General features: G+C 62.6%; 2 protein-coding genes across 3 annotated transcripts; both read left to right on the top strand.

Annotated features, from left to right (window-relative positions):
- Nucleotides 1-1,308: 1,308 nt before the first annotated feature.
- On the top strand, nucleotides 1,309-10,772 carry LOC112668275 (bromodomain-containing protein 4-like). Its single transcript, XM_049106310.1, has 10 exons — nucleotides 1,309-1,849; nucleotides 2,432-2,515; nucleotides 2,700-2,810; nucleotides 4,552-4,619; nucleotides 5,763-5,802; nucleotides 6,075-6,155; nucleotides 6,489-6,596; nucleotides 7,044-7,166; nucleotides 9,070-9,999; nucleotides 10,677-10,772. The coding sequence occupies exons 1-7, from the start codon at nucleotides 1,309-1,311 to the stop codon at nucleotides 6,569-6,571; spliced, it is 1,008 nt and encodes a 335-aa protein (XP_048962267.1). The 3' UTR covers nucleotides 6,572-6,596; nucleotides 7,044-7,166; nucleotides 9,070-9,999; nucleotides 10,677-10,772.
- LOC125754451 (USP6 N-terminal-like protein) lies at nucleotides 10,016-13,622 on the top strand. 2 transcript variants are annotated; one of them, XM_049106326.1, is made up of 5 exons: nucleotides 10,016-10,771; nucleotides 10,977-11,037; nucleotides 11,552-11,651; nucleotides 11,858-12,010; nucleotides 12,304-13,622. In XM_049106326.1, the coding sequence occupies exons 3-5, from the start codon at nucleotides 11,615-11,617 to the stop codon at nucleotides 12,606-12,608; spliced, it is 495 nt and encodes a 164-aa protein (XP_048962283.1). In that variant the 5' UTR covers nucleotides 10,016-10,771; nucleotides 10,977-11,037; nucleotides 11,552-11,614; the 3' UTR covers nucleotides 12,609-13,622. The 2 variants fall into 2 exon arrangements, with proteins under 2 accessions (XP_048962283.1, XP_048962282.1); XM_049106325.1 differs by lacking the exon at nucleotides 10,016-10,771 and having other exon boundaries at nucleotides 10,976-11,037.
- Nucleotides 13,623-18,805: the final 5,183 nt, after the last annotated feature.

Raw genomic sequence — 18,805 nt, 5'->3', positions numbered from 1 at the left:
TCGCGTCCAACCTCACAGGGGCCCGGCCTCCTCACAACCCGTAGGGTGGCATTTGGGTTAGGGTTAGGAGGTTAGGGTTAGGGTACGGGTTAGGGATAGGGTACGAGTTAGGGTAAGGGTTAAGGTACAGGTTAGGAAATGGGTTAAGGTTAGGGTTAGGGTACGGATTAAGGTATGGATTAGGGTACGGGTAGGGTACAGGTTAGGGTACGGGTTAGGGTACGGGTTAGAGTTAGGGTTAGAGGATTAGGGTTAGGGTACAGGTTAGGGGTTAGGGTACGGGTTACCGGACGGGTTAGGGGTTAGGGTTAGGGTTGTATTCTGTCAAATGCTTTTTCTGCAACTCTTGAGGGGATCGTATGCGTTTTGTCCTTTCTCTTTATTTTTTCTTCAAGATTTTATTTATATACCCTTGAGAGACACAAAGAGACAGAGAGAGAGAGGCAGAGACACAGGCAGAGGGAGAAGAAGGCTCCATGCAGGGAGCCCGATGTCGGACTCAAACCCGGGACTCCAGGATCAGGCCCTGGGCCGAAGGCAGGTGCTGAAGCGCTGAGCCCCCCGGCCGCCCCATGTCCTTTCTCTGGTTAATGGGATGGATCGTGCTGACTGATGGCCAGAGGGGCCGCGGGGGGCAGGTGGGCAACATGGATGAGTAATAGGAAAAGCTACAAGCCTCTGGTTCTAAATAAAGAAATCCCAGAAATTTAGAAAGTACAGCCTGGCAACAGAGTCAGTACTGTTGGGACAACTTTGTACGGGGACAGACGGTGACGCCGCTTCTCGTGGGGAGAGCTGAGTGAGGCACAGAATTGTCAAGTCACTAGTTGTAGCCCTGAAACTACTGTCACGTTGTGTGTCGACTGTACTTCAATAAATATCAAGGAAAAGGGGTTTCTGGTAGGACGCCCGGAGGGTCTGTGAAAGGCATTTACACGCTCGTTACGCACAGGAAGGCACCTCTGCAGAGGGGATCAAGATGCTCACGTGTCTTCATGTTAATTTTTAGAAGATTTACTTGAGAAAGGGTGCAGTGAGGGGGGGGCGGAGGGAGAGGGGGAACCTGGAGCGGACTCCTCACCCACCGGAGCCCGAGCCCCACCCGAGGCTCCACGCCACAACCTCGAGATCCTGACTTTATCCAAACTCAAGAGTCGACGTGGAACCGACGGAACCACTCAGGAGCCCCTCAAACGTTCCTAACTGCAACCCCATGCTATGAACCCTGGGGGGCGGGGGGGGCATCTGTGACCCCCAATCTGCCTTGAAGGGCGGGAGGCCTGCAGGGCCCGAGGATGAGAACTGAGGATGTGGGAGGGTGCCTGCCTCCCCTTCCTGCCCGGCGTGGGGACAGGACCCTCCCTCGGGACCCTCGGCCTTCAGGGTGAAGGGCTAAGTGCTGATTGGACCCCGCCTGCCCACAGTGATGATGCGGGACCCCACTCTGGGCGGAACTGTGGTGCCCCCGGGTTCCACCGCTGCCTGGTGCCCACTCTGCGTCCGCAGACCATCGGAGGCACTTGTGCTCCGGATCTGGCTCGCAGCGACCCGACTCTCCTGCTCTCCCCAGTAGCCCAGTACTCGTCTCTCCTCAGTACCCCAACTCTCCCACTCTCCCCAGTATCCCAGTACTCCCACTCTCCCCAGTACCCCCACCCTCCACTCTCCCCAGTATCCCCACTCTCCCCCTCTCCCCAGTACCCCCACCCTCCCACTCTCCCCAGTACCCCCACCCTCCCACTCTCCCCAGTACCCCAACCCTCCCACTCTCCCCAGTACCCCCACCCTCCCACTCTCCCCAGTACCCCAGTGCATAAAGAGGAGGCACTCACACAGCGACAGGTCACAGGTGAGTGGCAACTGATCCCTGCTCCCCGCGGGCCACAGTGGGGCCTGTGGGTCCGGGTGGGGGCACAGGCCTCCCGGGCTGGGGTCCACAACACCCTGACCCCCCATGCGATGACCGTGAGCAGCTCCTACAGCCCTTCCACAGCCCCACGGGGTGAGAGCGGCCACCCAGCTGCCCCCGTCCAGGGAAGGAGGCTGCAGTCGGAACTCAGGCAGCTCCCCCGGGACTCCCGCTCCCCTGTAAGCCCTGTGCTGTGCAGGCAGGCACCCAAGCCATGACTTTTCCAGCCTGTCCTAGATGCATGGACCCCGGCAGGGGTGACTGACACCCCCCCATCCCGCCCTGTGCCCGCTGGGTCCCGTGAGCAGGCTTGCTCTTCACGCACTGGAACGTGGAGTCCCTCGTGCTCCCCCAGGCCCCCCTCAGGCTATTCACACATCGCTGCCCTCAGGGTGGGGAGTTTGGTTGCACTCTTGCTGGCATCAGGTTTTAATTTTGATGAAGTCCAGTCCGTCGCTTTCTCCCCTTGGTCGTGTGCTTGTGGAATCTAAGAGAAACCTTCGATCCCCGCCCCCCCCCAAGCCCACAGGGATACTCGCTGGCCGGCCCACCCACCACCATCTCTGCGCCGGCCCCGGGCTGGGAGATGTCACCCCCGAGCATCAGGTGGGCAGTTCCCCGGAGCCCCTGGGTCCCCCACCCGTGTGCTCCTGATACCGGGGAGGGAGTGCTCTGTGATCCCAGCGTGACAGCGTGTCCTGGGACAGTGGCTGGGAAGGTGGACTGTAGGTGGGTGAGGGACAGACGGGCAGCGAGGGCCCGTGTGTGATGCCTGATGTGTCCTCGGAAGGTTCTCACGCGCCGTCATTCTTGGATGTGTTTGGATTGCAGCACGATGCAGGAGGACCCGGAGGCCCTGCTGGCCTTGCAAAGGGCCAATACCGTGGCCCAGTACCATCAGGTGAGGCCCAGAAGGGACCATAGACACTACACACCCACGACAGGGGGGACCATACCTGCAAGAGCAGGTGAGGCTCAAGAGGGGATCAGAGCCAAGGATGAGCCAGGTCAGCCCAGACAAGGACCATAGTCACCAGGAACAAGTGAGACCCTGGGGATGGTCCCGGTGTCAGTAGCAACTAAGGGTCCATCCTGGATCCTAGTCATTGGTAGCTGAGGAGCCCAGTCACCAGGTACAGGTGAGGCCAAGGTGAGGACCACAGTCACAGATCCACATGAGGCTCAGGTGGAGACCAGAGTCACCTAGGTGAAGCCCAGTTGGGGACTAGAGTCACCAGGTCTGGGTGAGGCCCAATTGGGGACCAGAGTCACCAGGTCTGGGTGAGGGCCAGGTAGGGATCAGAGTCACCAGGTCAAGTGAAGCCCAGGTGGGGGACCACAGTCACCAGGTCAGGTGAGACCCAGGTAGGAACCACAGTCACCAGATCCAGGTGAAGCCCAGTGGGGGACCACAGTCACCGGGTCCAGGTGAGGCCACGGTGGGGATCACAGTCACCAGTTCCAGGTGAGGTCCAGGTGGGGACCAGAGTCACCAGGTTCAGGTGAGGCCAAGGTGGGGACCAGAGTCGCAGATCCACATGAGGCCCAGGTGGGGACCAGAGTCACCAGGCCCGGGTGAGGCCCAGTTGGGGACTAGAGTCACCAGGTCTGGGTGAGGCCCAGGTGGGGACCACAGTCACCAGGTCCGGGTGAGGCCCAGGTAGGGATCAGAATCACCAGGTCCGGGTGAAGCCCAGTGGGGGGACCACAGTCACCGGGTCCAGATGAGGCCCAGGTGGGGACCACAGTCACAAGGTCAGGTGAGGCCCAGGTAGGAACCACAGTCACCAGATCCAGGTGAAGCCCAGTGGGGGACCACAGTCACCGGGTCCAGGTGAGGCCACGGTGGGGATCACAGTCACCAGTTCCAGGTGAGGTCCAGGTGAGGACCAGAGTCACCAGGTCCCGGTGAGGCCAAGGTGGGGACCAGAGTCACCAGGTTCAGGTGAGGCCAAGGTGGGGACCAGAGTCGCAGATCCACATGAGGCCCAGGTGGGGACCAGAGTCACTAGGCCCAGGTGAGGCCCTGTTGGGGACCAGAGTCACCAGGCCCGGGTGAGGCCCAGTTGGGGACTAGAGTCACCAGGTCTGGGTGAGGCCCAGGTGGGGACCACAGTCACCAGGTCCGGGTGAGGCCCAGGTGGGGACCAGCGTCACTGGTTCCAGGTGAGGCCCATGTGGGGACCACCATCACCGGGTCCAGTTGAGGGCCAGGTAGGGATCAGAGTCACCAGGTCAGGTGAGACCCAGGTAGGGATCAGAGACACCAGGTCCAGCTGAGGCCCAGGTGGGGACCATAGTCACCAGGTCCAGGTGAGGCCCAGGTAGGGATCAGAGTCACCAGGTCCGGGTGAAGTCCAGTGGGGGACCACAGTCACCGGGTCCAGGTGAGGCCCAGGTGGGGACCACAGTCACCAGGTCAGGTCAGGCCCAGGTGGGGATCGTCACTGATAGATAGAAGCAGGTGAGGCTGTCAGGCTGCGCCCACCGGGCAGACAGGCCCTTCCTCCGGTGCCCGGCCAATCTCAGAGGGTCGGCGCTCCCTCAGGATTCAGGGGAGGGAGGAGCCCTTCTGCTCCCTCCTGTCTGTCCCCATTTCCCTGCTCTGATCAGTCCCCACCACGGAGCCCCCTCTGTTGCAGGCGCACCAAGCAGGGTCTCCGCAGGACCTGTCACTGTGCAAGGTCACCGACCACCAGGGCTTTCTGCAGTGAGTCCCCTGGACACCCCTCATCCATCTCAGGGGGGGTGGCGATTGCAGGAACACCTCTCTGGAGGCTGACCCCCCCACCAGGTCGGGACCTCGTCCCCTGGAGCCCTCTGAGGGCCATGTCTGCGCTGGGCTGCAGCTGAGACACCCCGGAGGACAACCCGGGACGTGGGCAGGAAGGGAGCTGGGCCCGGGGGAGGCCCCTGGACACTCAGAGGAGGGGCCCCCACGCCTGCTTCGGGCAAGCCCAGGTGTCTGCCTCCTGCATCCGGGAGGGGGTGTTCAGTCCCTCCAGCAGGGGATCCCGCCTGTGAGGGGCTTGGGGGCCGGGGTATGCTCTCCGTAGGGGGACGGCCTGGTCTGGGGCGAGTCCGCAGGGGTGCTCTCACCCACACCCCCCCGCCAGGGCCCCCACAGTCCTGAAGGCTTCTGCGGAGCTGCAGGTAGATGCCGGGGACCAGGCCAGGGCAGGGAGCGGGGGTGCGCAGAGGGAGGGCCTGACCAGGCAGGAGGAGGGAGGAGGAGAAGGGGGCTGCCCTGGGTGGGAACGAGGGAGGGGACAGCCCAGTGGCCTAGGTCACAGGGGACGAGGCTGATGGGTCAACAGCCCCACGAGAACCTGATGGATGCTGGAGACCCCAGGTGGGGCCCCCTCAGCCCTGCTCACGGCCTAGTGGCTGCTGGGATGGCTCAGGGTTGGTCGTGCTCCAGGGGCTCGGACAGGACAGGAGGTGAAATGGGCCAGGGTGGCAGAGGGGACTGCAGAGAGGGGAGTCAGGGGACAGCAGGGGGATGGCCAGGGGGCAGGGGGAGGCCGGCTGGACACTGGGCAGTCAGGCCCTGGGGAGGCGGGGGGACCTCAGCGGGACGGTCACGGGGCACCCAGGCCATGCTGACAGCTCTCGGGCTGGTCTATCGAGCAGGGGGGCAGGTCACCCCCTGGGGGCGCCAAGGGGTCCCCGCCCAGCCCAACACCTGCACCCTTCTCAGACCCCCCAGACTCCGCTCCTGCCCGCTCTCAGGCCGCTGGCAGCCCCTGCCCTCCCTGGAGGAGCCCTGCCCTCCCCAGGCCCCTGGGTGCAGATGGGGGGGGTGTTGGCTGTGGGGCCGGGGCCTCAGGGCTCTGCGTCTCTTGCCTTCCAGGGACAAGGAGCTGCCCGGCCCCAGCCCCCGCGAGGCCAAGGTGAGAGCCCGTCCTGGGCCCCGGGCAGGACGTGGGGGGGCTGGGGCCCGCTGTCTGCACCCCGTCCCCCAGGACATCCCCGGGCATCTCCCCAGTCCCCCGTCCCAGCGCTGCACGGGCTGCCAGGAGCGCACCCCAGACCCGGAGCCGTGGTCCGCGGGGGGCCCTGTGCCTTCCTGGCTCCTCCAGGTCCCGCGGGGGACTGGACGTGGCCCGAGCGCCCACCTCCCGGGCTGGAGCCTCACCTGCGGCCCCCGCTTGTCCTCTTCCAGAAACTCCGCCAGGAGACCCGGCGCGTGGACAAATGGATAAAAATGCTCAAGCGATGGGACCACTACCTCCCCAGCGAGAAGGTGGGGCGCTGGGTGCCCCTGAGGGCTCTCTGTCCTGACGGGGCTGGGGGGCCGCCCTCAGTGTCCTCCTGCCCCGTCCTCGGGGGACCCCCTGCCTGGGGAGAGTCTGCTGGGAGCCCGAGCCTCCCCAGGCCCCTGAAGGCCAGTGGGGGAGCGTCAGGTCGGGGCCACAGTCCCTGCTCCTCGTGGGGGACGGGGCCCAGCTCCAGGGAGACCCAGCCTCTCTGCAGACACCCTGGAGCCAAAGCCGGAAGCTTCTAGATGCCTCGTGCTCCCTGGGCTCCAAGGGGCCGCCCTGGGCCCCTCTCACCAGCACTGCCTTCCTCCCCGCAGCTGTGACGCCTGGTCTACAAGGGGGTCCCGCCCCAGGTGCGGGGACAGGTGTGGCTGCGATTGCTGAACGTCGACCAGGTTAAGGCCAGGAATGCCAGGAAATACCAGGTGGGACCCGTCCACTCCCCGTGAACCCTCAGTCCCCTCCCTGCCCAGGGCTGACCCTCCATGTCCCCTCCCCACCCGGGCTGATCCTCCATGTCCCCTCCCTGTCCTGGGCTGACCCTCAGTCCCCTCCCCACCCAGGCTGAACCCCCGTGTCCCCTCCCCACCTGGGCTGACCCCCCATGTCTCCTCCCCACCCGGGTTGATCCTCCATGTCCCCTCCCTGTCCAGGGCTGACCCTCAGTCCCCTCCCCACCCACGACAGCTGGGCACAGGCCCTCACGCAGGCCCCGCGGGCACGGTGGGCACTCCCGCTGTCCCCGGCCTCCCAGGGGAAGGGTGGAAGTTCCTGCAAGACACACTCCCATGGTGGCCCCAGGGCTCCCTGCCCAGGAAGGCAGCTGCTGACAGGTCGGGGTCTGTGTCCCTGACGCCGGCTCCTCCTCCCAGGGTCTCCCCACAGGAAATGAAGGAGGCGGCCCTGGTCTCCTCCCGGGACATCATGCAGATCGACCTGGACGTCAACCGCATGTTCCGCAGTCACACCATGTTCTGGGACCGCTACGGGGTCGGGTGAGGCTGCTGGGCCAGCGGGGTTCGGGGGCCGGGAGAGGCCCGGGGGCTTCTGTGCAGGGGACACGGGGTCTCCAAGGCCGGGGGGAGCGACAGCAGCAAACAACACACTGCCACATGGTAGGGTGCTGGGGATGACCCCCGTGCCCCCACCCCCAGGGTCTCGGGGATGGGGAGGCCCCAGGACGGGGCCTCCAGGGGTCACCGTCTGAGCTGAACCCCAAGGGGGTGAGGGGAGGCCCCATGAAGAGCAGGGGGCCGGGGTGGGGGCTTGGGGGACAGGAAGGGGACCTGGGGGCCAGGGTGCATGGCCACGGCTGGACCGGGACACATGGACCCGACGAGGGTCGGACAAGTCACGGTGACACCCACCCTCGGTGCATGTACTTCTGAATTCTGGGCATTTTATCTTAGACAATTTGCAGTTGGTGAGCACACGTAGCATGACGACCCCCAGATGCCGCCCCGGTCCAGGCAGGCCCTGCGCTGAGCACACGGGACCCCAGGAGCAGGGGCAGGGGTCACAGCAAACCCCAGACTGGGGTCGCCTTTATCTGTAGACGTCTCCGTGTGCGCCTTAGAGAAGGGGGTGCGCTGTGTCCGCAGCCCCCCACCCCATCCCCTCAACCACCGCCCCCACGCCATCCCCCACGCCATCCCCCTACATCACCCCCCACACCATCCCCCACACCCTCACACCCCCCACCCCTACACTATCGGTCCCGCCCCCCCCCCCCCAAGGACGCGGTTCAGCTGCCGCCTGTGGGACATGCTCAGCCTCCCCAGCCACCTTGGGGTTCTCTGGACGGCCTGCTCCCGTCAGAAGCCCGGGTGTCCCGTAGAGTCCCCAGGGGCCGCAGGGAGGTGGGGAAGGCAGGGAGCCCCCGACAGGGGGTGCAGGTGGGTGGAGCAGAGGGTGCAGCTACCTCTGTGTGCAGCGGGCAGGGTGTGTGGGAGCCCAGGACCCCAGGGGTGACCTGCAGGTGTGCCAGGGGCAGGGCTGGGGACCCACCAGGCAAGGGTGGCTGGGCTTCCCGGGGGGCCGCTCGGACCGTCTCCCCACGAGAACTCGGTGCTCCTCCCTGCAGGGAACCTGCTGCCCCCCGGGGCCCCCACGGCCCTCAGAGCGCGGCTGGGTCAGGCTGACCTGTGACCCCCGCCCAGGGGGAGCCGGCCTCCAGCAGCCCGGGCCCAGGGGCCGCGGAGCCAGGGTGCAGACTCAGGCCGCCGTGCAGGGCGCATCAGGCGGCTCCTGGCAGCGCTGAGGGGGCCGCACCCCGTACCCCCCGTGCTCAGATAGTGACCCCAGGGGTTCACAGCCTGTATCGGGGTCACACTTGCATGACGTTCCCTGCTCTCCTCACAGTGGCTCAGACCTGGAGCCCCGAGATGCTCTGGGATGGGCGGGCCCAGGGTCCCCCCCACAGAGTCCAGCCCAGGGACACCTGGGAAGGCCTGGGGGTGCGCTCAGGGCCACGGACGCCCCGGCTGCGTGGGCTCGGGGCAGGGGCCACGTGGGGCTGGTGGTGTTCCCGGGACACGGGGCCAGGCCAGGGCAGGGGAGGAGAGGCGTCAGGGGCTGCGGGGACGGGGCAGGGGGAGCGCTGGCTCCCAGGGGGCGTGCAGGGGGGGCCGCGGGTGCTGGCGGTGCTGGGGGAGCCCGGAGCTGCACACCCCACGGCGGGAGCCGCTCAGAGGCGTCGGACACCCCAGGGTGCACTGAACCCCCGGCCGCTGCACGTGTGAGGTCGCCGCCTGTCCCCGTGCGCAGACCTGACCCCAGAGATCGCCCCCGCGGAGGGGCCCTGCAGGCCGCGGGGCCTGTGGGGCGGGTGTCGGCACCTCGGCGGCCTCCCTGGGTGGGGGCTGACTGAGCAGAGCCCCCCGCTGTCGCCCCTCCTAGGCAGCGACCCTGTTCCACCTGCTGGAGGCCTACTCAGTGTACGACACCGTGAGTGTCCCTGCCCCCGCCTCCTGCCCCGCGGGCGGCCTTGTCCTGAGTGCTGGTGACCAGCGGGACTCACAGTCGGGGCCCCAGCTCCACAGCCCCGAGATGCCGAGATGCTGGGGAGGGTGTCTCTCCTCCGGGACGGGCAGGGCGCGGGGTGCAGACCTCCCAGGGGAGGCAGGGCCTGCGTGCCCGAGGGCCGGGGCTGCCCGGGGCCCCCGCGTGCACCGCGGCCGTCCTAGAGCTCGGGTCTGGACCCTGACAGACGGCACTACTGACGAGAACCCGGGCGGGGAAGGCTCCCACTCCCCTGAAGGGCACGAGGCCGAGGCGCCCAGGAGGCCGCCCCCTTCCACGGCGCATTCCAGAAGGGTCCCCGAGGACCCCAGCTCACAAGCTCCCCGGCCCGCGGGGTGTCCTGGCCCAGCTCCCCTCGTGGGACCTGCCAGGGGCCACAGTCAGGCCCCCCCGACCTGCCCTCGGGGGGGTCTCCAGACCTGGCGGGTCCCCTGCAGCCTGGCACAGCTCACGGAGGCCCCTCTTGCTGGTCTGAGGACGGGGACCCTGGCATGGCGGCTGCAGGGCTCCGTAGCGGGGCCCGGGGTGCTGGCGCCCGAGCTGGTCCGGGTGGCCCTCACCTGCTCCCCCACCCTTTGGGAGCCCCCTCTGGGAGCCCCCTCCGGGAGCCGGGGGAGCCTGATGCCTGCGGGGAGGGCTCAGAGGGGGCCTCGGGGCGCACGCCCTCCGTGGGGCTCTGGCTCTTGCAGGAGGTGGGCTACTGCCAGGGCATGAGCGAGATCGCGGCCATCCTCATGTTCCTGCCCGAGGAGGACGCCTTCTGGGCGCTGGCCCAGCTGATGACCGACGACAGGCACGCCATGCACGGTAGGGGCCCTCCGGGCTGCCGGGCGGGAGGGGAGTCAGGAGGGCCTCCCTGCAGGCTGCTGCACGGGGGGACAGGTGGGGACCCCCCAGCCCGCCTCCCAACGGGCAAGGGCCCCGCCTCCCCGGTGGCCTCGGGGTCCCGGAGCCACGGCCACCCGCCCCACCGTCTGCAGGCCGGGCTCGCACTCCCGCTGCTCCCCCAGCCTCCTGCCCGGCTGCCTGCTTGCCCCCCAGGCCCCCCTGCCAGCCCACGGCCACACGGTGCCCAGGAAGCAGCGTCTCCCCATCCCGGGGGCCCCCAGCCTCACTCCCAAGCCCCACAGAGGGCCGTGCACGCCCATCACCTTCCCCGTGGCCTGCACCCGCTGCCCCTCGGGGCTGGGGACCCGCCTGTCCCCGCGGCGGCCCCTGCAGGAGAGAGGGTGCTGGGTCAGCCGGGCCTGGTCCTCAGCCCCCAGCCCCCGCCCCGCAGGGTCTCTGTGAGGACGAGGGTCCCCGGCCCCGCGCCCCCCAGCCTGGGAGGCAGCCCTGCCCTCTGGGAAGAGCGGGTCCAGTCAGGGCTCCGAGGGCGGTGGACACACGGGGGTCAGGGCGTGGGGGGAGGCCCCTGCCCCGACACCCCCCACCCACCTGGTGCAGGAAGAGGCCCTGACCGTGGGGGCCTGGGGCCTTCTCAGGCTTCTTTGTCCCGGGCTCCCCGAAGCTCCTCAGGTTCCAGGCTCATCACGAGCGCATCCTCGAAAGAGCTCTTCCCGACCTGAGGAAGCACATGGCGAGTGGGAGCTCCTGAGGCTCCATCCCCGGGGCCGGGGCAGGGGGTGGGGGGCACGGCCCTCCGAGCTGCCCAGAGTTGGGGTCACGTTCCTCCCCCTGGGGCCCGGGGGCGCCCTCGGGGCTGGGCTGGGCCGTGGGGAGCACGTCCACCTGGCTCCAGGGGCCGTGGCGTGGGGCCTGAGCACCTCCTGCCCTCCTGCCAGGACGAGGAGCAGATGTCCACCGGCATCTATACCCCAAAGTGGTTCCTGTAGTGCTTCCTCGGTGAGGCCCCCCCGGGACCCCCGCTCTTGGACCTGCCCCCTGCCCCCGGGGAGGGCCCAGCTCAGCCCCACCCTCCAGACAAGCCAGGCCCGACCCCGGGGCCCTGAGGCTGAGGCTCGCAGCCCAGCCTGTCCTGGAGAAGCCCAGAGGGTCCCTGGACGAGGTTCCGGGGGGCAGGCCGTCTCTGCCTCAGCTCCCCCAGGGGAGGCTGGGTCAGCCAGGGGTGTGGACGGGCCCTCGGCCCATCGGGCGGCCAGCCTGGGGTCCTCTCGAGGCGTGGTGTCAAGTGGGGGCAGAGTCTGTGCCCCCAGGGGTGCGGGAGGTGCTGGCTGGGGTCAGAACCTCGGAGCAGCCGGGAGCCCTGATCTCCCTGGGAGGAGGGCACACACGGGGGGGCTGTGAGGCCTCGTCGGAGGCAGCTAGGGGGCGGCAGGGGCTGTGGGAAGATGGGAGGCCACTGCTGAGGCCCCAGGGGCCCTGCTCAGGCCGCTCCTCCCACCCCGCTGTCCCCTAGATCCCCTTCTCGCTCATCCTGAAGCTGTGGGATGCCTATATATTGGATGGGGAGCAGGTGCTCATGGTCATGGCCTACACCATCCTCAAGGTGCACAGGAGTAAGTGAGCCCCTGGGAGCCCAGGTGTGCGGGGCGGAGGGGGGGCAGGGGCGGTGACCCTGTACTCTGAGCAGCACCCAGACCTGGGGCGGGGGGACGGCGGGGCAGGTGGGTGCAGCAGGGCTCCCTGAGAGGAGCAGCGGGCCTGGGGGCACTGGGGGCCACAGGGCGGGGCCCTCTGGGTCTGACTCTCGCCCACCGCCCAGAGCGCCTCCTGAAGCTGCCCCTGGAAGGGCTCCGGGAGTTCCTCCAGGACTCTCTGGCCCAGCCCTGGGCCCTGGAGGACGAGGCGGTGCTCAGACACCTTCGGGCCTCCATGACCCAGCTCCGGAGGATGCGGTGTGACCTGCCCCCCCAAGGTGGGCTCAGGGCCCCGGCCCCTCCTGACTTGGCCTGCTGGGGCCGCCCACAGGGGACAGAGTCCCCGGGGCCCCCGTCCTCATCTCTGGGGTTCTCCTCTTCTGCTCCAGCCTCGGGGACCCCAGGCCAAGGCTGGGCGGACAGGCACCCACTGCAGGGCCCGGGCACCAGTGTGGGGAGCTGAGCACAGGGTCAGGCCGGGGGGCCACGCGGGAGCCGTGAGGACCCCCGGGGCCCCCAGCGGGGGACACACAGCCTGCTGGAGACGCTGACTCTGTCGGCCTCTTTCCAGCGGGACCTGAGGAGTTCCCCACGAGGCCCCTGGGCCCGGAGCGAGTGTCCCTGGTGCCCGGGTCTCTCCTCCCTTCTCCGGCCTCTGAGACACTGCCCAGGGTGGAGGAGCCGGCCTCCCCGGGCCCAGCCACCCAGCCTGAGCCACCCGGAACCCCTCCCGGCCAGGCCATCGTCCAACATCCCCCCCAGCGATGGAGCTCCCTCCCCACCCTCCCAGTGCAACAAGACGGTGCAGGCAGGCGGCCCCCAGACATGGGCTTGAAGACGAAAAACGGGGTCCCCTTCCCTTCGGCACCCGCCTGAGCCACCCCAGAGGCCCCGCAACAGACCAGGCCCTGGAGCCCCCCGGGACTCCCATCACGGGGTCCCCCCAGCCCCTGAGGGATGACACTGTCGGGCCCAGGACACCGTTCCTGCCCCACAACCACTGCAGCTTGTGCCCCTCACTGGGCAGTGACGGGCACAGCCAGGGCAGAGCCAGGACGGCGCTGAGCCCGCTGCCCCGAGGCCCCGCACAGGCCCGGGACCCTCTGCCCTCCACGTCCACGGGGCAGCTCGATGCTCGCGGGCCTCGGGGGCAGAGCGTGGCGGTGAGGGCGGGGGCCCGGAGGCTCTGGCCCACCGTCACCGTGCCCTGCCTCGTCTTGCTGTCCCTCCCGGAGGGCGGCACCCCCCGCACAGGACACCAGCCCCTGACCCAGAGGGACCTGGGCTGGCCTGACCCCGGGCTCTGTGGGGGCAGGGGCGACTCAAGCCCCCCCCCCAGGCCCAGCACTAATGGGATCCAGCGCCCCGGGGCCCTGGCCAGGCCTGCGTTCTGGCCCCGGGCTGAGCGAGCCCTCTCACAGCCAGATGTGGCCTTCTGGGCCCTGGGCATGCCCCACAGATCCAGGTCGCTGACCTAGGGCAGCCCTGGGGATCCCGGGACACCCCAGGGCAGGGCAGCAGGGGCAGGCCCGTGGGTCCTCCCCTATACCCACACCAGGAGGCAGGCTCCTCCATGAGCCGGGGCTCCAGCAGTCAGTCACCCGGCCCCAGGGGGCCCGAGGCTGGGGTCCAGCTGCCCTGCGGGGACCCAGCGCAGGAGCCCATGGGCCGCAGGTCCATGTCAGCCCTGCTGTCCCCAGAACCGCCTCTCAACGCCCCAACCTCAGGACACGCGCCCCCACCCGGAGTCGAGTCCGCACAGGCTCCCAGGTGGGGGACTCCACCCCCGTGGGATTCCCGCTTTCCTCTAAGGACAGGAAGGTCTCCCAGGGGAAGGCGCGCACCCTCGGCTCTGAGCCCCTGTTTGCTGTTGCAAGTTCAATAAAGTGTTGTGTGAAAATGCACGGCCGGCTCATTTCTGCGTCTCCCGGAGCTCTGTGCAAGGGGTGCGGAGACACCCCCAGAGAGGAGGAGGGGGCACCGCCCAGGCCCCGACCAGCCCCTGCAGGGGCACCGCCAGGCACACACAGCTGATGTCCCCACGTGCCTTCCAGGGGCGGCCAGACGCCAGGGTCAGGACCCCACAGACTCTACTATGACTCAGCCTGTGCCTGCAGCCAGGACGGGCCTGGGACAGAGTGACAGCCGGGGAGCCTCAGGTCACCAGGGTCTGTGCTAAGCGCCTTGGGAGGTCTGTGCCCCCTCTGTCCAGGGGGCCTGGGCTGCCCGGGCTCTGGGGCGCTTCCTCCCCTCCCTGGGGCACAGAGGGCCCGCGGGGCCCCGGAGGGGATGTCAGGACAGCAGGCCCTTGCAGCTCACCCACCTGGGCCACCCTCACCGGGTGGGCTCAGCGTGCACACCTGGTGCTGCTGGATCTCTCGCACCAGAGTGTGGAGGGCATGCTGCACACCCTAGGGAGTAGGGGCTGGGTGAGCGTGGGGCTTGGCCTGGGGGCAGGCAGCACAGGGGACCGAGGGACCCCAGCCCCGTCCCCACCCTGACTCCCACACACAGGCAGCCCCAGGGCTCCCCCCATGGCAACTGGCTCCTCAGGAGCTCCCCCCAGGGCGGCCCCGAGGTCTGGCTCCTCGCTGGAGAGGCATCGGGGAGAAGAAAAGCGGCAGGCGCTCAGCGGGGACCCACTGCCACCCACGGGAATGTGGCCGAGCCAGACCTTCCAGCTCAGCTGACCCTCCAGTGGGAGGTCATGGCACGAGGGAGCCCCGGGTCGGCCAGGAGAACCCAGCTAGCCCCCCAGCGCCAGCACCAGAAGTGATGGTGTTTCAACCATTTCGGTGTTAGGATGACGCAGCCCGAGGATCAGATCGCAGCACGGCGACAGACACATACACACCCCAAACCCAACAAATGTCGTAACCCCCTGAAAGTTGTCAAACAGCAGCCGGATGGTTACAAACACGACGCTGGGGTCCCTGATAGGACACACGGAGGACGCTACAGACCACGACTGCAGAGAGGTCTTAAAAGAAAGGATAAGAACCAAGTGATCATTTCAAAAGATGCAGAAAAAGCACTGACAAAACAGAACGTCCAGTCATGGTGAAAACCCTCAACAGATTAAGTTTATAGGGATGTACCTCAACATAATAAATACCTTAGACGAGAAACCCAGAATATCATCCTCAATAGGAAAACACCAAGAACTTTACCTCTACAGCCAGGACCGAAACAGGGATGTCCACCCTCATCACTCTGACTCAACATAGCCCGGAAGCCCCTAGGCACAGCAGTCAGACAACAAAAAGAATTAAAAAGCATCCAAATCAGCTAGGAAGATGTCAAGCTTTCACTTTTTGATTATGAATGATTTTCTGCATAGAAAACCCACAAATCTCTGTCAAAAAACTGCTAAAATTGATAATTTCAGTAAAATCACAGGATACAAAGTGAACTTGCAGAAATCTGTTGCATTTCTATGCAACAATAATGAGGCAGCAGAAAGAGAAACTAAGGACTCAATCCCATGTATACCAGCACCAAAAGCAGTAAGATATATAGGATTAAGCCTAACCAAAGAGGTGAATACCCTGTACTGTAAATCCTATAAAACACTGATGAAAGAAATTGAAGATGACACAAATAAAATAGAAAGGCATTTCATGCTCACGGATTGGAAGGACAAATATTGTTAAGAAGGCTGTACTACTCAAATGAATCTACACATTTAATGCGATCCCTATCAACATAGCAATAGCATTTTTCATAGAGCTGGAACAAATTATCCTAAAATTTGTGTGGAACCACAAAACATTGAAAATAGCCAAAGCAGTGTTGAAAAAGAAAACCAAAGCTGGGGCATCACAATTTCAAACTTCTAGTTATATTACAGAGCTCTTGTGATCTAAAGAGTATGGGGCGGGCACAAGAACAAGACACACAAAGATCGATAGAACAGAAAGGAAAACCGAAACAAGATACAAACCTGTAACTTTATGATCAATTAATCTTCAACAAAGCAGGAAAGAATATCCAATGGCAAAAAGACAGTCTCTTCAACAAACGGTGTTGGGAAAGCTAGGCGGCCACATGCAGAAGAATGAAATGGGACCACTTTCTTACACCATATATGAAAAACATATTCAAAATAGATTAAAGACCTGTGAGAACTGAAACCATAAAAAGAAGAAAAGATCGGCAGCAATGTATTGGCCATTGGCCATTGGATCTTCTTTCTAGATATGCCTCTGAGGCGAGGGAAACAAAAGCAAAAATAAACAATTGGGACTTCATCAAGTTGAAAAAGTTCCGCACAGTGGAGGAAACAACTAAGCTAAACAACAAAGCTAAAAGGCAATGTACAAAATGAGAGGAGATATTTGTAAATGACACATCCAATAAAGAGTTAGTATCCAAAATGTAAAAAGCAAATATAAATCTCAGCATCCTAAACACAAATTATCCAACTGAAAATGGGCAGAAGACATGAATGGACATTGTCTCTGACAAGACATCCAGATGGCCACTAGACACATGGACAGACACCCAGCATCACCCATCACCAGGGAAATGCAAACCCAAACCACAATGAGATGTCACCTGACACCTGTCAGAATGGCTAAAATTAACAACACGAGAAACAACAGGTGTTGGTGAGGCTGGGGAGAAGGGGGAGCCCCCTTACACTCCTGGTGGGCATGCGAACAGGTGCAGCCACTGTGGAAAACAGTGTGGAGGGTCCTCGAGAAGTTACAAACAGAGCGACCCTACAATTCCAGAGTTGCACAGCGAGGTACTTACCCCGAGGATACGAAGTACAGATTCAAAGGGGGACGTGCTGCCCAATGTTTGGAGCAGTGTCATCAACAGCAGCCGAACTGTGGACACAGCCCAGGCGTCCACCGACAGATGAGTGGGCACAGACGATGGGGGAAATACAGTCACTGCGACGTCACTCGGTCATTGGAAGGGATGGAATGAAGCCATTTACAATGACGTGGGAGAAGCGGAAAGGACTTATGCTAAATGAACTAAGTCAGTCAGAGAAAGACAAATACCATACGATTGCATTCACATGTGGATTTAAGAAACAACACAAACTGACAAAGGCGCATGCGGGGGGGCGGTGGAGAATGAGAGAAGAAAACCAAGAAACACACTCTTAACCATAGAGAATAAGCTAATAAATACCAGAGGAAGGTGGGGGGGATGGGGAAATGGGGGATGGGGATGAGAGAGGACACCTGTGACACCAGGCATTGTAGCCAAGGGTTGAATCACTATGGTGTACACATGAAACTATATTATACTGTGTTAACAAACAGGAATTCAAGTAAAACTTTAAAATAATAATTGTTAGCATTGATGAAATGGGTGTGCACAAGAGATTAAAACAGAAAGGAAACTGAAAATCCAAATAAAGAGTATTTAGAGCCACAAATCCCCTCCTCAGCTCAGGAGAAGCCTGCCATGTCTATTCTCACCCCAGCAGAGGTCTGGAGTTTGATTCTCTGGAGAGGCCTCTGAATTGGTGGATGCCAAGCACATACCCTAACCCCAAACCTAAACAAAACACTTAAAACTAACCCAGTGAAGATACTGGGAGTCCCAGTGCCAAGCACATGACCAGATCCAATCTCTACCTGTATACAGACACTAACACTAACCCTAATCTTAATCCTAACCTTCTCCTAGCCTAACAGAGACCTGTCACTAACTGAAAACCAAACATGAACCACTAGCCCCTAATGCATACTCCTAAGACTGCCTCCAACCCTAAACCTAACCCTAACTTTCCTGACCCAGGAAGCCTGATCCAGGCTTCTGTTTCCAAGGCATTCAGGACCTGTGAGTGACACCAGAAACCTCTTCCTTGCACCCAAATAAAATTGTGGGATTTGGAATTCCAGCAGTTGATTTCATCCTGAAAAATCAGAAGGGTATCCTAAGCCCAGTCAACTAGCTCCATGGCCCCCTGCACATCAGCTTCAACCCTGAGCCTCACGCTGAGCCTGGCCCTCAACTCAGGCCTCCTGGGAGGTCTCCACCCTGTGGACAGTTAGCACCGTCAGAGCTCCTGGGCGCTCTAACCCTATCCCGAATTTTGGTTCTACCCTGACCCCGCCCCAAGGCCTGGCTCTGAACTTCGAACTTTTGAAGGATGCAGAACTCATGTAGTGACACCATCAAGGTCGGCCAACCACCCAGATGGAAAAAGTGCCATTTGGATGAGGGGCAGAGAGGGGGAGCCCAAGATACATGAGGGGAAATAGTATTAAACATTCCACTAATCCCGTACTGATAGATGCTTAGATAATTTCTAATTTCTCAATCTTACAAACCTTGCTGCAATGAATATCCTTCTGTGTACTTGCTTGTGAACATGTATGAACATACTTGGATAATTGTCTAGAAATATAGTTGCTGGTTTGAAAGAGATGTGACTCCATCATTTTTATTAACATTTTAATTAACATTATTAACCATGTTATTAACACTTATTCTAGGTAACACAGCCACAGAGGACCTGTAAAATTCAGTGATGTTTTTGTATTTGTTACTCAGAGGAACCCTCTAGAGAGGGAGTGAGACTCCCGCAGGTAGTGCGTAGCAAGGAGGAAGACTCATCAGTGTAGCAGAAGGACCAGGACTCTTATTCTGACATTAACCAGGGTTTTGATTTTGTAACTTTCCTGACCATTACAGAAAGTCCTTTGTTCAAAGTGTTTCAGAGCCAGAAAAAAAAGCATCATGTAGTTCAGAAGGTGGAGAAATTAGAAACATCTGGTAAGCTTGGTTGCCGACATGGCTTGTGCTGACATGGAGATGTAATAACCAGGCGGTTGACTAGTCCAGTCTAATTTGGGTGAATAATATTTTCTCAGCAGTCTCCTGGCCACAGACTATCAGAGAGCAACGGGAACATGCTGTAAGGTGCCTCGGTGCCCAGAACAATTACGCTCTGGAAACATTCTCCGGGCTGGCTGGATGTGACCTGTGACCACGGCTCGGCTCGTTCCGCAAACAGAATTAGTCACAGAGCACATGTGAAATAGCACTCTTGGTAGGACTCTCTTGTGCTAACTTTCAACGTGCACGAAGCTACGGTGGGTCCT

The sequence above is a fragment of the Canis lupus genome, chromosome 36, assembly GCF_003254725.2.
Source record: "Canis lupus dingo isolate Sandy chromosome 36, ASM325472v2, whole genome shotgun sequence".
NCBI classification, from domain to species: domain Eukaryota; kingdom Metazoa; phylum Chordata; class Mammalia; order Carnivora; family Canidae; genus Canis; species Canis lupus.
This window is presented reverse-complemented; position numbering and strand designations above follow the sequence as displayed.

Excerpts from the sequence above, each read along its gene's own strand:
- LOC112668275 (XM_049106310.1), top strand. The coding sequence starts at position 1,309 with ATGTGGGAGGGTGCCTGCCTCCCCTTCCTGCCCGGCGTGGGGACAGGA. Across the intron at positions 1,850-2,431 it reads CACACAGCGACAGGTCACAG|CCCACAGGGATACTCGCTGG; the intron begins GTGAGTGGCAAC and ends CCCCCCCCCAAG. Across the intron at positions 6,156-6,488 it reads ACTACCTCCCCAGCGAGAAG|CTGTGACGCCTGGTCTACAA; the intron begins GTGGGGCGCTGG and ends TCCTCCCCGCAG.
- LOC125754451 (XM_049106325.1), top strand. The coding sequence starts at position 12,497 with ATGGAGCTCCCTCCCCACCCTCCCAGTGCAACAAGACGGTGCAGGCAG.